This window comes from Anguilla anguilla, chromosome 15 (assembly GCF_013347855.1).
Source record: "Anguilla anguilla isolate fAngAng1 chromosome 15, fAngAng1.pri, whole genome shotgun sequence".
NCBI classification, from domain to species: domain Eukaryota; kingdom Metazoa; phylum Chordata; class Actinopteri; order Anguilliformes; family Anguillidae; genus Anguilla; species Anguilla anguilla.
In genome coordinates this window covers 31,860,496-31,877,350 of record NC_049215.1, presented here as the reverse complement: position 1 = coordinate 31,877,350, position 16,855 = coordinate 31,860,496, and the positions used below count along the sequence as shown (strand labels likewise).

At 50.5% G+C, this 16,855-nt stretch overlaps 1 protein-coding gene across 5 annotated transcripts in view; it reads right to left on the bottom strand.

The window, feature by feature from the left end:
- Positions 1-609: 609 nt before the first annotated feature.
- The window catches only part of inpp4aa (inositol polyphosphate-4-phosphatase type I Aa), a 51,207-nt gene continuing 34,961 nt past the window's right edge, over positions 610-16,855 (bottom strand). For 2 of the 5 annotated variants that reach the window (XM_035392559.1, XM_035392558.1), the window contains exons 15-24: positions 14,692-14,910; positions 13,436-13,760; positions 11,366-11,398; positions 10,247-10,419; positions 8,522-8,645; positions 7,922-8,189; positions 6,467-6,564; positions 5,685-5,797; positions 4,590-4,744; positions 3,738-3,870 (exon numbers count right to left, since the gene is read on the bottom strand). In XM_035392559.1, coding sequence (XP_035248450.1) covers positions 3,738-3,870; positions 4,590-4,744; positions 5,685-5,797; positions 6,467-6,564; positions 7,922-8,189; positions 8,522-8,645; positions 10,247-10,419; positions 11,366-11,398; positions 13,436-13,760; positions 14,692-14,910 — 1,641 coding nt within the window. Of the gene's footprint in view, positions 3,871-4,589; positions 4,745-5,684; positions 5,798-6,466; positions 6,565-7,921; positions 8,190-8,521; positions 8,646-10,246; positions 10,420-11,365; positions 11,399-13,435; positions 13,761-14,691; positions 14,911-16,855 lie in introns of all 5 variants that reach the window. The other 3 variants (XM_035392557.1, XM_035392561.1, XM_035392560.1) reach the window with 3 other exon arrangements.

The following is a 16,855-nucleotide window of genomic DNA, read 5'->3' as shown; positions in this document are numbered from 1 at the left end:
CAATATCCGAACTAAATGCTCCTGGCTGCAGGTATGGAGATGAGTCGTGTGGCGACATCCACTTTCAGCTGCGTTGGCCAATTTTTCTAAACAATTCCAATGCTGTGAAAACCTCTACTCGTGGATCTTCTTTCTTCTCTTCACACTGCATTTATAAGGACTGAAAAGACATATCTTGGTGTAGCTGCTGACTGAGACAGGCATATTTGTAGCGTGAATTTAGACTGAGATTTTTCGTTGGGGAAAAATATGTTTTTCGCCCTGTGACGGTGTGGCTCAACAGGAAGTGCACGCTCCGTTTGCACACTGGCCCTGCTGCATTCCAAATAAGCCGTTCTAATGAGGAAACCGGTCGCAGGAGGTCCACTGCATCGACCCCCCCGACCCCCACCCCCCCCCCCCCCCCCCCTTGTGCACTCAAGTTTGCTGTTTGCATTCTCTGCCTTCCACGGAGGGGAAGCCACGACAACACAACAAAAAAACTTCAGAGTTCATTTTGTTACATCACCTCTGGTGATTTCAACGGCTGATGCTTTTTTCATATTTCGCGACAAAAACAAGCGTGCGAAAAAGTAAAAGGAAAAAAAAAAAAAAACAAGGAAACGGGAACTCTCAGAATGTTTTTAATAGCTTGGTTATAAACGGGAGCGTGAGGGGAGATATCCTATCCTGTCGTGAGTACAACAATCCACAGAACAAATAAATACATAGCATACAGTGCATATACCGCGTCAGATATGTGACGTCATATTTATTAAATTAAAACAGTGCACATGTATAAAAAACATTAAAAGCAAAAACAAACAAACAAAAAAATACATGTGATCTAAAATGACAAAAAAATATGGTTTCAATTATTTACAAAAAACAAATGTGAAAGGAAATGGCAGACAGTGATGCCACACAGACTGCATTCCACTGTTGCAGTCACTGATAGGATCTGCTTTATGCAGTGCATTGGTACCCCTGTATAAAAGTACACTTATACGTGAAGCTGTGCTACATGCATTTAAAGTTAAGACACTTTTTAATGTCCCATTGAGAATAAATACATAGTTATCACCTGATCATCGTCTGAGTATTTCAAAGCAATTGCCTGCTATAGGTTATGACCCCATTACATCAGTCTTGAGATTCCCATATCAATAATATAATTCTAAATGCCGGTTCAGTCTAATGAAGCAGTAGTCATATTTTTTTTTTATAGACTTGAGTCGACTCTATTAAAGACAGGAAAAAAAAAAAAAAAAAAAAACCCGTTCCTACTAAGGCAAAAACACTGCTCCTTTTCACATTTAGATTAGTAAATTAAATTTTACTTTAAAGTGAACTTTAAGCACAAATTAATTTGGTGGGACGACTGTGCCACAGCTGTGTAAACCTGGATGTGCATTCTGAGGGAACAGATACGTTTGGGCAGTACTTAGCTAGGATACACAACGGTGGTTTTGATACGCTTACATAAGGTGAAAATAGCCTCCCGTTGTGGATATTTTACCGAAGTCTCGATGTGATTTACACTGTATTCAAAGCGGCAGCCTCGTTATTCCTTCCCTTTTGTAAAAATTAGCCGAGGTGGTGTCCTTTTAAACTATTTTACGATGTCATTAAAACAGTCCACAGCTAGGGGACCTGTGTACTTTTATGTTTCTAAAACTAACACAACACGAATATCCCAAACAGCTGCCACCACGGTCGTCTTCCGTTGGAACGAACAACGCTGCTATCTTTTCCCTTGCAACATTTAGTAGGCTGACCGCGACCTTTCTTTGACCTGGGAGTCCAGTCCACAGCTAGGGGACTTGTGTACTTTTATGTTTCTAAAACTAACACAACACGAATATCCCAAACAGCCGCCACCACGGTCGTCTTCCGTTGGAACGAACAACGCTGCTATCTTTTCCCTTGCAACATTTAGCAGGCTGACCGTGACCTTCGTTTGACCCCGGGAGTCCAGTACTGCGTGTGGCCGTTTCTGAGCAGCGCGTGTTCCTGCTTGAAAGCAAGCCCCTGTAGAAGTATCCCGTGGCAACGGTGTAGTCAGTGTGTCCTGAATGCTAAACGAGCTCAGAAACAGAGCGCAATCGGAGCAGTTTCACATTGGCTTTATTTTGGGGGGCTCTATTCCCTTCCAGACAAATAAGAATGAAATGAGGGGTCACACGGCCTGCCGCTTCTCAAACGGGGGTTACTGCGGCTCCACTGAGGGCTGTGTACTAAACGCAGGCTTGCCTACGTGGCTGCAGGCTGACGAGGATATGCGGATTTACGCAAGACGCTCTTATCCCAGTTTGGGGTCTGATACTCAGGACCGTATGGATTTTTGTATGATATGAGACTGGATTGCGATGGCCTTCTAAGTCTCACCCGCAACCGCGCTGGGTATTTTGGAAAGACAACATACTCACAATATGTTCCAAGCCTGATAGATCCCTTCCCCTCCCCCCCCCCTTGCTCTTTCTATGTAAAATAAAAACATGCGCACGTATCCATTGTACAGTGTCACCTGAATTGCATTTGTATATGATCAGAATGTGTTTGAACCTGTGTGCAGACTGCTATCAATTTGGGTGTACTTCACAGGTTTTTTTTTTGCCAGAGATGAAATATTTGGACACATTTGGGGGGGGGGGGTGCAGTGTACTCTGGGTAGGATTTACCAGTGTGCTTACAGCTCAGGTTAACGAGCAGCAGGGTGAGCCAATGGGACGAATGGAGGGCTAACCCACCTGAGCACCTTCCTGTTTCTGGCAGTCCTCTGGACTCTGCAAAGGGCCACAAACAGGATGTTGGCGTCGTCCAGAGCGACAGATGCTGGAAGAGACCCGATTGGTCGGCCGGCCTTTAGAATGGAAGTTGCAGCCGTTTGGTTCCAGAAGCTGCCGGATCCTGCGGTGGCTCTGATAGGCTAAACCAGTAGCAGCAGCAGTGCATGATGGGGGGGAAAAATAGGGCATAAGAGGTGTGCTGTGACCCAAGAGTACAGCAATTTGGCCAGGGCACACTGAACCCAACGGGCTGGGACCCACTCAGCCAATTCGCCCTTATTCTTCAGGAGCTGAACATTTCAACTGGCACAAGGCCATGGCGCTACCTCCAGCTCAGCAAGCCAAGGGGGACGTGTTTTTTTAATTAAAAAAATTTTTTTTTGGAGAAATGATCTCTGAAAACCAAAAAAATGCAAATATGCAGTCTGTGTTGAGAGACAATTCTGGCATCTGGGAGTCACACCCATTTGTGTGCCTCTTTCCCTCCTCCACTGCACCAGTAGGGTTAGTTGTCCAGCTCAGAGCAGGACGTACAACAGTGACTGTGTGATACCTGCCATCGATGCACATGAGTCTGGGCAAACGTTTGACAGTTGCTCCTCTGTGCCTGTGCGTGAGAGAGAAGCAAGCTCTATCTACAGTTAAGTAGTGACGATGGGGGGGGGGGGGAATCTGAAGCAGATATTCCTTTGGTTTGAACTAATGTTACTGGCGTGTTTGTATTTCATATATATATATATATATATATATATATATATATATATATATATATATACACATTTCAAGAGTCTGCATGGATGTTAGAATTAAGGATGCATATCTATCACAGAACCTGTCACTTCTATCATACTAAGGGTGCTTTTGCACTGGGGCATTTTGTTTCCTTTTATCGTGTTGTTTTTTTCTTTTTTCTTTTTTCTTTTTTCCCCTCCTGCCACTATTGGTTGGGTCCGGAGGCCGACTGTCCAATCAGGTCTCCACTTTGCCGAAAGTCCCTTCTGGGGGCCTGTAATGTCTGGGGAAGGCCTTCAGCTGCAGGGAGTTGAAAGCGTACTTGCGACATCCCACGTTCTTCATGGTGTTCTCCCGCCGACAGCCCTCGCTGGAGGCGGCCAGGCAAGCGGGGCAGCAGGGACACGGAGGGCGTGACCACGAAAAAAGCAAACGGGACAGAGCAAAAACAGCCGTTGTTAAAAGACAATAAATACCCAAAAACCATAGAACTCTTAGCCGTGCGATTGTGCTTCATGTTTGACAGACAAGGGAGTACAGGAGAGTGGGGGTTAGTCTCTAGCCATGCATTTACATATCTTCCCAGCATGCATCAGGCACGGCGCCACAATGGACCTCAGCTTGCCCGTGGAATCACAACGACACTGACCCGTACCCCAGACGACCTCAATCTGAGCCTTTAAGGGAACGTACCACCTCGTTATTACCGTCCTGATAGCGTACATTGTGGGAGGCAGATTTTTTAAAATAAATCCACCGCAAACCAAAAACTTCTGCACATGATATGAACGCTCAGAAAACCTAGCTTGACGAGACGCGTTCCAAATGACTCCTGATAATGCACGTGCCAGCACCGTTTCTCACGCCTGCTTGAAATTGTGGAGCCCTCTACATTAGAATACACCGGCAAGAGTTAAATAACACAGTCCCAACAGTCCCGCGCTCTGACGGACGTATTCAGCTCCTGACGAATACGAAAATCACATCACATGCACAGTCGCCGCTCGCGCTCTTGCCCGCCTTAGCAATCGTCCCCCCCCTCGTCCCCCCCTTTTAGAATTCTGGACGGGCAGCGACGGGGACGCCTACCTGCGCATGCAGTCGAGGGCCTGGGAGAAGACCTGGGGGGCCATGCCGTGCTCGTGCTGCAGGATCAGGCTCTGCTCCAGCGTGACCGACATGGCTGTGCGGTCCTTGGCGCTCTTGCAGCTGGTGAACCGCACCCCGTTCAGCCGCCGGCAGACCTGAAGACCCAGAGAGAGAGAGAGAGAGAGAGAGAGAGAGAGACCACGGTTTGGACCAATCGGCAAGCCGGGTGTTTACGTGACATCACAGCAGCGACCTGATGCGACCTACGTGTCTCCCAGTGACCTTAAATTGACATTTTACATTACATCACAGGCATTTGGCAGACGCTCTTATCCAGAGCGACGTACAACAAAGTGTATAACCATAACCAGGAACAAGTGTGTCGAAACCCCTAGAGAGAAGTACCGGTCCAAGTACAGGGAACAACCGCATAGTTCAACTTGGACCCTGGTGGTTAAACTGATTAACACTAACAACGAGAACGGCAACAACGCAATCTATGGAACAAATACAAGCAGTAGTTAAGACAGTTAATGCACCTGAGTCACCTAAGGCACCTTTAGTGCAGCTAAAAAAATAAGAACATGTCATGTAAAACAGGCACCCTGGTTGGTACAAACATCACGTCAGTGTTGGGTAACCTGTAACCCCTGAGCAGTTGGTTCATGCCCTATTTACTTTAAGAGAACGTGCGTATATATTTGAATGCCAAATAGCCTACAGAAACCGCCATCAAAAACAGAGGCGGCTTGCACATTTTAGTCTTCTTCAGACTTAAATGTGTCAAATTATTGAGCCTTGATAGCTTGAATTTGTAATTTTAGTGTAAAATGATGGTGTATATAGCTTCGATTGGCATATAATTTTATTTTGAGTTAACAGCCTTTACATTCATTACTTATGTTTCCTAAACTGTACACTGCTCATAGGGACACAGGCACACTGTCTATAGCAGGATTCATGGCATTTAAATTTCCCTTCACGCTGATCAGGTAATATCCAGCCTGCTTCCTCTTTGGACTCCCCAGTGAGGGGATCTAAAGTGGCCCAGGTGTGCAGTCCCGTACAGGGAGAGGGGGCGGGATTCGCCCTCACCTCCGCGGCCTGCCACAGGATGTCCACGTTCTTGTTCTTGCGGGCGTGGACGTTCTGCCCCAGGAACTTGAGCAGCTCTGGCAGGCAGGTCTGACTGCGGGACCCGGGGAGGCCTGGGGAGGAAGGAGAGACACACAGCGTTCAGTCGCTTATTTTATACATCCTCTTCTTCTCTTCAGTTCTCGTGGGACCAGAGCATCGATTGAGGTCCACCATTTTTAAGGATGTTCAAATCCGTTCGATGCTCCTTGGAGGAGCGAGGAGGCACCTGGAGGACGCTTCAGTGAGGATGCACAAGCGCAGCCTTTGTAGAATATTTTTTTGCAACGTGTGACGCATAAATGATCCACCTGTGGATTCACCTCTCCACATTTGCCACGCCTGTTGACGTCACTTCCAACCGACGCTTCACTAAGCAAAGGCATTCCATGCTGCAAGGGCATTCCTAATACTTGTTGCCTCAATTTCTCCATCCTCCTATCTCATCCTTGCAAATGGCACAAAAATATTGGGAATGCATACATTTGGTTGTTTGTGGAGAACTGAGGAAAAGTATCATGACTCATTGCATAAAGACAGGGCTGAACTTTAAGGTTAGGAACAGGAGGCATCTTTATGGAGCCGGACGCAGACTGAAGACAGACTAAACTGGGTGATGCTGTTTAGTGCTCATTTTCAGCCGCGTGCTAAGAAGCCCAGCACCGGTCCCTCGGGCTGAGATCAGCGCGCTGTTCCCAGACAGGTTTCCAGCCAAATAAAATGAAAATTGGAGCGCGACTCACAGTCTTCGGGCAGGACTTCTTTGAACTGCTCGAAGTACGAGTTCAGCCGAGCCAAGCTCTCCATGTTTACAACCTCCTGCAGTGACGTGTCTCCAAACCTTCAACGGAAAAGAAAAACAAAGATTAAACACAACATAGGCAGGCTACGAGGGTGAAGTCAATAATTACATTTGCTGGGATATGGTTACTGCACCCCCAATATTAAGGACAATGCAATCTATACTTCTGTCAATGTAACATTATACTATACACATTATATCGCCCTAAATAATTTCAAAGTGATGGTAGGACAGGCGGTTAAAATATTTCCTTCCTCACATGCATCCAAAAATACTGACGTAAGGCGGCCTACGTTTTGAAAGCACCCAAATCTACCTGTGTGTCAACAAGACATTGGTCAAATCTGATTGGCTGAGTGTCATTCTGAAACCCAAATTCAGCAGCTCAAGTGCACTGATGAAAGACAAGGCCTGTTAATGCAGCAGGAAAGCACGTTTTATTAAAGTTTAGTTGTTGCTGCCACTGGTCAGTGCGTTTAAAGCCTGTTCTCATGTGTTGCAAAACCGCTCACATTAGCTGCTGCATTTATCAGAAAATTACGACCTACGGCAGTGTTAACTCGACTCTGGTTGCCCGATAAATAGTTTTGTTTCTGTGATTATCTGCTGAATTGAAGTTGTAGTCGCGTTCTGTGCATCTCGTATTTCCTAATGGAGTTGTGGCATGTTTGAGTTAAAAATACGCTTGAGCCTGGGCTAATCTATTTTAGTTTGTTTTAGCCAGGCTGGCAAATTGAAATCTCAGATCGTCTGTTCTTCCGACGCCCTATCTGCATTTTAATGGGCTGGCTATCTTCAGCCTGTCGTGAGTTGTCTGTGGTAAGTGTGTGCTATCGTTTAGATTCAAATGAGGATCAGCAGCACGCGATTTCAGCAATTTTTCACAGCTGAAAACCGTTTTTTTTTTTTTTTTTTTCTTTTCACACCCTGGCGTGAAGGGTGCTACTTTCCTTGAGCACAGCGACTCTCTCTGGGACAGAGAGATACGGATCAGAGGCGGAACCTTGGTGTTAAGATTTGTGGGGGTGGGGAGAGCGGGGGTGGACACTTCGCTTTCCTGTGCAGTTTGTGGGGGCAACATAGCTCAGGAGGTAAGACCGATTGTCTGGCAGTCGGAGGGTTGCCGGTTCAAACCCCGCCCTGGGCGTGTCAAAGTGTCCTTGAGCAAGACACCTAACCCCTAACTGCTCTGGCGAACGAGAGGCATCAATTGTAAAGCGCTTTGGATAAAAGCGCTATATAAATGCAGTCCATTTACCATTTGTGAGCTGTGGGGAGTGAAACTAGCACGGGCTCTGCAGCAGCATACACTCTGAAGCCCTAAAGTAAATGAAGTGACCACAAGATGGTGTTCGATGCAAGATAGTCAACTCGACCGCTCTCCGATCGCTCGTACTTCTCGGCCAGCGTCTGCTGCTCGTTGATGCCGACGCTGAACAGCACGGGCTGCACGCGCAGCAGCATGCCGTTCTGGATCTCCCGCGGCAACGCGTCGAACATGTTGCCGGGCAACGGGACGCGCACGTTGAAGCCGTCCCGGTTGCCGGTGATGACGGGCAGCATGTCGGGGGCGGAGCTAGAGGTGGCCTGTGTCACTTTGAAGGTCACGTTCCTCAGGTCCATGACACCCACGCTCATGTCCTCCAGCATGGACAGCTCCTCTCCTGCAGGGCACACAATCATGAGTACACACATACACGTGCACACACACCCACACACAGCAATGAGTACACACACACAGCCATGAGTACGGACATACACTCACTCACCAATGAGTAAACGCACACAGCCATGAGAACGCATGCACACACGCACACACACACACACACACCAATGAGTACACGCGTACAGACATACACACACAGCGATGTGTACCCACACTTACAAGCACACACACACAAACACAGCAATGAGTACACACACCCACACAAACACACACAATGTGTACACACACACACAGCTCCACTAATGTCTCTGGGCAGCAGTGGGTGTTTACCGTAGGTGCTCAGCAGACTCTCAAACTGTGCCAGAAGGCCGATGGTATAGAGCTGTCTCAGAAATCCGTTGTCATGGAGACAGTTCCTCAGTTTGATGGTGAAACCACAGATCAGAGCTGTCAGCTGAGGGATACCAAAAGCATCACTTATTTTTACATATCACTGTGACAACACCTAACTCATCACTATAACAACACCACAATCATCACTATAACAACACCTCACTCATCACTATGACTACACCTCACTCATCACTATAACACCACACTCATCACTATAACACATCACTATGACACATCACTAATCACTAACACATCACTCACCTGTACTCATCACTATAACACAATCACTAACACATCACTCACTTGTACTCATCACTATAATAATAACACAATAACACAATCACTATAACACATCACTATAACCCATATTCACTTCAACACATCACTATAACCCATATTCACTTCAACACATCACTATAACCCATATTCACTATAACACATCACTATAACCCATATTCACTGTAACACATCACTATAACCCATATTCACTGTAACACATCACTATAACCCATATTCACTTCAACACATCACTATAACCCATATTCACTTCAACACATCACTATAACCCATATTCACTGTAACATCACTATAACCCATATTCACTGTAACACATCACTATAACCCATATTCACTGTAACACATCACTATAACCCATATTCACTTCAACACATCACTATAACCCATATTCACTGTAACACATCACTATAACCCATATTCACTGTAACATCACTATAACCCATATTCACTGTAACATCACTATAACCCATATTCACTGTAACATCACTATAACCCATATTCACTGTAACACATCACTATAACCCATATTCACTGTAACACATCACTATAACCCATATTCACTTCAACACATCACTATAACCCATATTCACTGTAACACATCACTATAACCCATATTCACTGTAACACATCACTATAACCCATATTCACTGTAACATCACTATAACCCATATTCACTGTAACACATCACTATAACCCATATTCACTGTAACACATCACTATAACCCATATTCACTTCAACACATCACTATAACCCATATTCACTGTAACATCACTATAACCCATATTCACTGTAACATCACTATAACCCATATTCACTGTAACATCACTATAACCCATATTCACTGTAACATCACTATAACCCATATTCACTGTAACACATCACTATAACCCATATTCACTGTAACACATCACTATAACCCATATTCACTGTAACACATCACTATAACCCATATTCACTTCAACACATCACTATAACCCATATTCACTTCAACACATCACTATAACCCATATTCACTTCAACACATCACTATAACCCATATTCACTGTAACACATCACTATAACCCATATTCACTGTAACACATCACTATAACCCATATTCACTTCAACACATCACTATAACCCATATTCACTGTAACACATCACTATAACCCATATTCACTGTAACACATCACTATAACCCATATTCACTGTAACACATCACTATAACCCATATTCACTGTAACACATCACTATAACCCATATTCACTATAACACATCACTAACGACACACACCTTCGCTCATGACGCTAGCGTGTGAGGCGCGAGTGCGGTGCGGTGCGTTGCGTGTGCGGTGCGTTGCGTGTGCGGTCGGTCGGCGTACTGACCGTCTGGCAGAAGACCACGTCTCGGCGGTACTGCAGGGTGAGGTACATGGCGATGGTGGGGGCGCTGTCCTGCATGAGCAGGAACACCATGGACTTCTTGGCCTTGTCACTCATCATGGCCACACACTCGGTGAGCGTGGTGAGCAGCGGGTACAGAGCCTCACTCCACTCACCTGCAGGAGAGCGCAGGGGTTACACACTCACCTACACACACACACATACACACACGCACGCACTACACACACACACTCACCAACACACACTGACACAACAAACACACATATATACACACACTCACCAACACACACACTACACACACACTCACCAACACACACTGACACAACAAACACACACATACACACACTCACCAACACACACACACTCACCAACACACACACACACACACACACACACACGCACTACACACATATATATATATACACACACACACACCAACACAGCACGCACACAACCACACGCTCTAACACACTGACACGACAAACACACACACACACACGCACGCACTATACACACACACACACACTACACACCAACACAGCACGCACACACACACACTACATACACTGACATGACAAACACACGCGCATACACACACACACTACACACACATACACGCACACCCTGTAACGCACTCAGATGTGAACCATCGTCCATGCTACAATCAAGAAACGGCACTTCAGTGACTCCACAAAAATAGCCCCCTTAACTGGGGCACAACCGCTACTCTCATATTAACTGAGCTGATCTGTTAAATATAATCACACACCAGAGCTGAGCAGGAGGGCAGATAGTAAATACAAACATTACTGAGAGGGCGACTGAGCCAGAGGCAGCCAGCGCTGCAGCCTGCTGGGGGGGGGGGGTGGATTAGCCAAAGTTAGAGAAGCACTGCTGTAGCTGCGAAGGGGGCAGGGATAGGGGAGGGGCGGAGCTATTACAGGGGAGGGGACGGGGGAGAGGCGGAGCTATTACAGAGGAGGGGGTGGGGACAGGGGAGGGGCGGAGCTATTACAGAGGAGGGGGTGGGGACAGGGGAGGGGCGGGGCTATTAAAGGGGAGGGGCGGGGCTGAAACAGGGCGGATGCACAGAGCTCTTACCTGGGGAGACATCCTCGGCACTGGCGCTGTCATCTAGACAAGGGGGGGAGGTGCAACATGCAGAGTTAGGAAGCAGCCAATGGCTGCCACAGCAAGCGCACACACCATCAGAGCACAGAGCGCGCGCACACACAGACACACACACACCATCAGAACACAGAGAGCGCGCACACACACACACACACACACCATCAGAGCACACTCACGCACACACACAGACACACACACACCATCAGAACACAGAGCGCGCACACACACAGACACACACACACCATCAGAACACAGAGCGCGCACACACACAGACACACACACACCATCAGAACACAGAGCGCGCACACACACAGACACACACACACCATCAGAGCACAGAGTGCACACACACACGCACACACCATCAGAGCAGAGCGCACACGCACATGCACACCATCAGAATACCGAGCACACGCATATACACACACACGCACACTATCAGAGCAGAGCGCGCGCACACACACACACACACACCATCAGAGCAGAGCGCGCGCGCACACACACACACACACACACACCATCAGAGCACACTCATGCACACACACAATCTGAGCACAGAGCGCACGCACACGCGCACACAGTGGCAGGGCCTAATGGGAGCGCAGTGTAACAGTTAAACCACTAGGTGGCCCAGCAGTAGGGGGGAGCAGAGCTGTAAAACACTGCAAAGCCACAGTAAGAGCTGCAGGCCTTGGACAGAACTTGCACAAGCACTGATAAAGAAACATTTAAAATGCTGAAAACAAAATGGCAATAACACCCATTTTCAGAGTCAGTTGCTATGCATAACCTGAAACGTCTCGGAAAAACACTGTTTTATCGATTCGCCTATTCTAAACACATGCATACTTTTATAAAAAATACAGCTCTCTAAATACATTTCTCTAGAACATTGTTATCTCAGCATATGTAATCCACGATGTGTGTGGTGGGACTGTAAAAGATTTACTACACAGGAAAAGCACTGCAGGAAACCACCACCGACAGAGAGGTGCCCGGACACATGCAGACCAAAAGGGGAGGAGGGGAAAAATGAGAGAAGGGATAAACATGCACGTTTTAAAGGATGAGTGTGGGGGACCAGCTACCCAGAGTTCAGCAGGGAACAGAGAGCTGATGTTAAAGCTCTACGGCTTTCGCCTCAGGTCGTGCTCTGAGTCTGACAGGCAGGGGGCGTGGTCCCACCCCTGAAAGGTTCCGGAGGAAGTGCCTTTCGTTCTGACTAAACCCGAGGGGGACATGCCACTTCATTGTTCAACCGTGCCCAAATATTACATTACATTACAGGCATTTAGCAGACGCTCTTATCCAGAGCGACTTACACAACATTTATATAGTATTTTACATTGTATCCATTTATACAGCTGGATATATACTGAAGCAATTCCGGTTAAGTACCTTGCTCAAGGGTACAACGGCAGTGTCCTTACCTGGGAATCGAACCTGCAACCTTTCGGTTACAAGCCCAGTTCCTTACCCACTGTGCTACACTACACAGTTCACGGGTAACATAATGGAGCGTGTTTTCAGTTGTGAAACGCTTCAGCGATGAGATCAGCCTCCCTGTGATATTTTCTGAGCGAGGGTCACAAGCGAGTTTCACCTTCTCGGCTACATTAGTTTCAGTTTCAGACCCTCTCATCTCAGATGGCTGAGCGCACTCTCTTTTTTTTTTAAGTAACATTTGGCACAAAGACTCATTTTTATCTCTGAATGTATAAATAAAATGAAAGGCTTGTTTTCCTGACATATTTCTGAAGTTGAGTAACCGCTTATTTGATATAAACTGGAAACATTAACTAATGTTTTTTTTTTTCCTGTCTGTGCAAGCGTATCGTGTGCTATCGCTGATGAAACGGTACAACTCGTCTTTGGTTTCAGTTTAGAATCCTGAACCGGTGAAACAAATATCTTGAAATACACTTCTTTCTGCAGACGACTGAAACTAGCCTTCCTGAACCACACAAAATGGGGAAATGGAGAAAAGTGAGCAAAGAAAGTGTGAATTAAAAAAAAAAGAAAAAGGAAATGAAAACCTACAGGAGTTTCTGTGAGACGTGTGCTGGCATGCAGGGGTCGGGGCAGGCAGGGAGGTTGATGGCGATGACGATGATGATGGTGATGAAGGAAATAGTGAGGATGGTCGCGGCGGAGGTGGGGTGGTCGGGGCGGGCTCGTCCATGCTCTCCGGGTTGATCCAGAAGGCGCGGGTCCTCCGGTTACCTTTCTTGCTGGCGCCGCCCTGCTGGTCGGTGAGGAAGACGTCCTCGCTGCTGTCGCTGTGGAGACGGTCCCGCTGCAGCAGCTTGTCCACGCGCTGCACGATGCACTCCAGGCTCTTATCCACGTTCAGCCACACCTTCTCCTGAGGCATCATGGGAGAGGAGCATCAGCACATGTGTACACACACGCGCACACACACACGCACACACACACACACACACCCAGACACACACGCACGCACACACACACACACTCTAACACACTCACATCAGACCCTGAGAGTGCCGTCACCTCCTCACTCAACCCGACCCCGGCAGTCTTACCCACTCCTCCTCCTGCCAGGGGAGGTGCAGGGAGGCGCGGCGGGTCTTACCCACTCCTCCTCCTGCCAGGGGAGGTGCAGGGAGGCGCGGCGGGTCTTACCCACTCCTCCTCCTGCCAGGGGAGGTGCAGGGAGGCGCGGCGGGTCTCACCCACTCCTCCTCCTGCCAGGGGAGGTGCAGGGAGGCGCGGCGGGTCTCACCCACTCCTCCTCCTGCCAGGGGAGGTGCAGGGAGGCGCGGCGGGTCTCACCCACTCCTCCTCCTGCCGGGGGAGGTGCAGGGAGGCGCGGCGGGTCTCACCCACTCCTCCTCCTGCCGGGGGAGGTGCAGGGAGGCGCGGCGGGTCTTACCCACTCCTCCTCCTGCCGGGGGAGGCGCAGGGAGGCGCGGCGGGTCTTACCCACTCCTCCTCCTGCCGGGGGAGGCGCAGGGAGGCGCGGCGGGTCTTACCCACTCCTCCTCCTGCCGGGGGAGGCGCAGGGAGGCGCGGCGGGTCTTACCCACTCCTCCTCCTGCCAGGGGAGGTGCAGGGAGGCGCGGCGGGTCTTACCCACTCCTCCTCCTGCCAGGGGAGGTGCAGGGAGGCGCGGCGGGTCTTACCCACTCCTCCTCCTGCCAGGGGAGGTGCAGGGAGGCGCGGCGGGTCTTACCCACTCCTCCTCCTGCCAGGGGAGGTGCAGGGAGGCGCGGCGGGTCTTACCCACTCCTCCTCCTGCCAGGGGAGGTGCAGGGAGGCGCGGCGGGTCTTACCCACTCCTCCTCCTGCCAGGGGAGGTGCAGGGAGGCGCGGCTGTTGCGGCCGGCCCACTTGGCGAGCAGCGTGTCCTGGTCGTTGCGCAGGACCACCTGGTCGGCCTCGGGGGCGCACGGCGACGCCCTGGAGGCCACGTATTCGGGCCGGGCGGCGCCCAGCGCCTGGATGGCCGACACCAGCAGCTTGCAGTCGCACACCATCACCAGCTGCCGCGTCTGCAGCACAGCACAACACACACAGGGCACGGCCCCTGAGAGAGCGTCACAGCGCCCCCTGGTGGGGGAGTGGGCTTCCTACAGCAGTGAGCGCTTACCAACCTCCCACATCGAATGAACCACCTGTCCCGTCCCTCCACCTCCTGCCTAACCCTTAACCTCTCCAGTCCTTCACCTCCTGCCCCACCTCCACCCCAGCATATTACAGGGAAGTTTGAAGAGGTATCGGTTACTAAGATAAGCAGATTAGAAAGTCCTGCTGCCAGCACTACACCCACGTACAAAAGTACAAAAAGAGAAGAAAGTAACAAAGATTTGCTCGAGTACATTTTTCGTTCTGAGAGAGTGCAAAGCACTGGGACTTTCCAGGCTAGCGCACAGCACAGCTAGCGCTTAGCATGTGCGCTGATTCTGCGTCTGCGTTATCACCAGCACTCCTTCCGCGATCTTTGCTTAACTACAACAGGCAACGGCAGGAAATCGGGGGCGTCTTGTGCTATTTTACAGTACAGATACCTTTCACACACTCTTCTACTTGGCCACACACCTCTTTTAATTTTGACAAGATGCATCAAATGAAAATGTTTCGGCTTTAACAGTGGTACCGTAGAACTTCCGATTCGGTCACGTCAGACTGAGTAATTGTCTGGTCTACAGCAGCGATACTCTCACCTGGCCCTGGAGGCCAGTAGCACTGCCAGCTTTCTTTACTACCTGATAGTTAATTGGTTGATTAATGCCACTGATTGGCCAGAGATTTAACTCACCAGATTTGAATCAGTCTTGATTTAGAGTGGAAACCAGCAGCACTACTGGCCTCAAGGGCCAGATCTGAGCACCCCTGGTCTACAGAATACGTAGCTTATCTAAGTGGAGCCAGAAGTGGGCTCAGTGTTTCTGGAAAAGGCCAGCAAGTGTCCCCTTCTCGTACCCCAGGGGTACGGCCCCCGCCCCGCTCCTCACCTTCTCGTCCCCCAGGGGTACGGCCCCGCCCTGCCCCGCCCCTCACCTTCTCGAACCCCAGGGGTACGGCCCCCGCCCCGCCCCGCCCCTCACCTTCTCGAACCCCAGGGGTACGGCCCCGCCCTGCCCCTCACCTTCTCGAACCCCAGGGGTACGGCCCCCGCCCCGCCCCGCCCCGCCCCTCACCTTCTCGTACCCCAGGGGTACGGCCCCGCCCCGCCCCGCCCCTCACCTTCTCGAACCCCAGGGGTACGGCCCCGCCCCGCCCCTCACCTTCTCGAACCCCAGGGGTACGGCCCCCGCCCCGCCCCTCACCTTCTCAAACCCCAGGGGTACGGCCCCCGCCCCGCCCCTCACCTTCTCAAACCCCAGGGGTACGGCCCCCGCCCCGCCCCTCACCTTCTCGTACCCCAGGGGTACGGCCCCCGCCCCGCCCCGCCCCGCCCCTCACCTTCTCGAACCCCAGGGGTACGGCCCCCGCCCCGCCCCGCCCCTCACCTTCTCGAACCCCAGGGGTACGGCCCCCGCCCCGCCCCTCACCTTCTCGAACCCCAGGGGTACGGCCCCCGCCCCGCCCCGCCCCTCACCTTCTCGAACCCCAGGGGTACGGCCCCCGCCCCGCCCCGCCCCTCACCTTCTCGAACACCAGGGGTACGGCCCCCGCCCCGCCCCTCAACTTCTCGTACCCCAGGGGTACGGCCCCCGTCCTGCCCCGCCCCGCCCCGCCCCTCACCTTCTCGTACCCCAGGGGTACGGCCCCGCCCCGCCCCTCACCTTCTCGAACCCCAGGGGTACGGCCCCCGCCCCGCCCCGCCCCTCACCTTCTCGTACCCCAGGGGTACGGCCCCCGCCCCGCCCCGCCCCGCCCCTCACCTTCTCGTACCCCAGGGGTACGGCCCCCGCCCCGCCCCGCCCCGCCCCGTCCCTCACCTTCTCGTACCCCAGGGGTACGGCCCCCGCCCCGCCCCGCACCTTCTCGAAC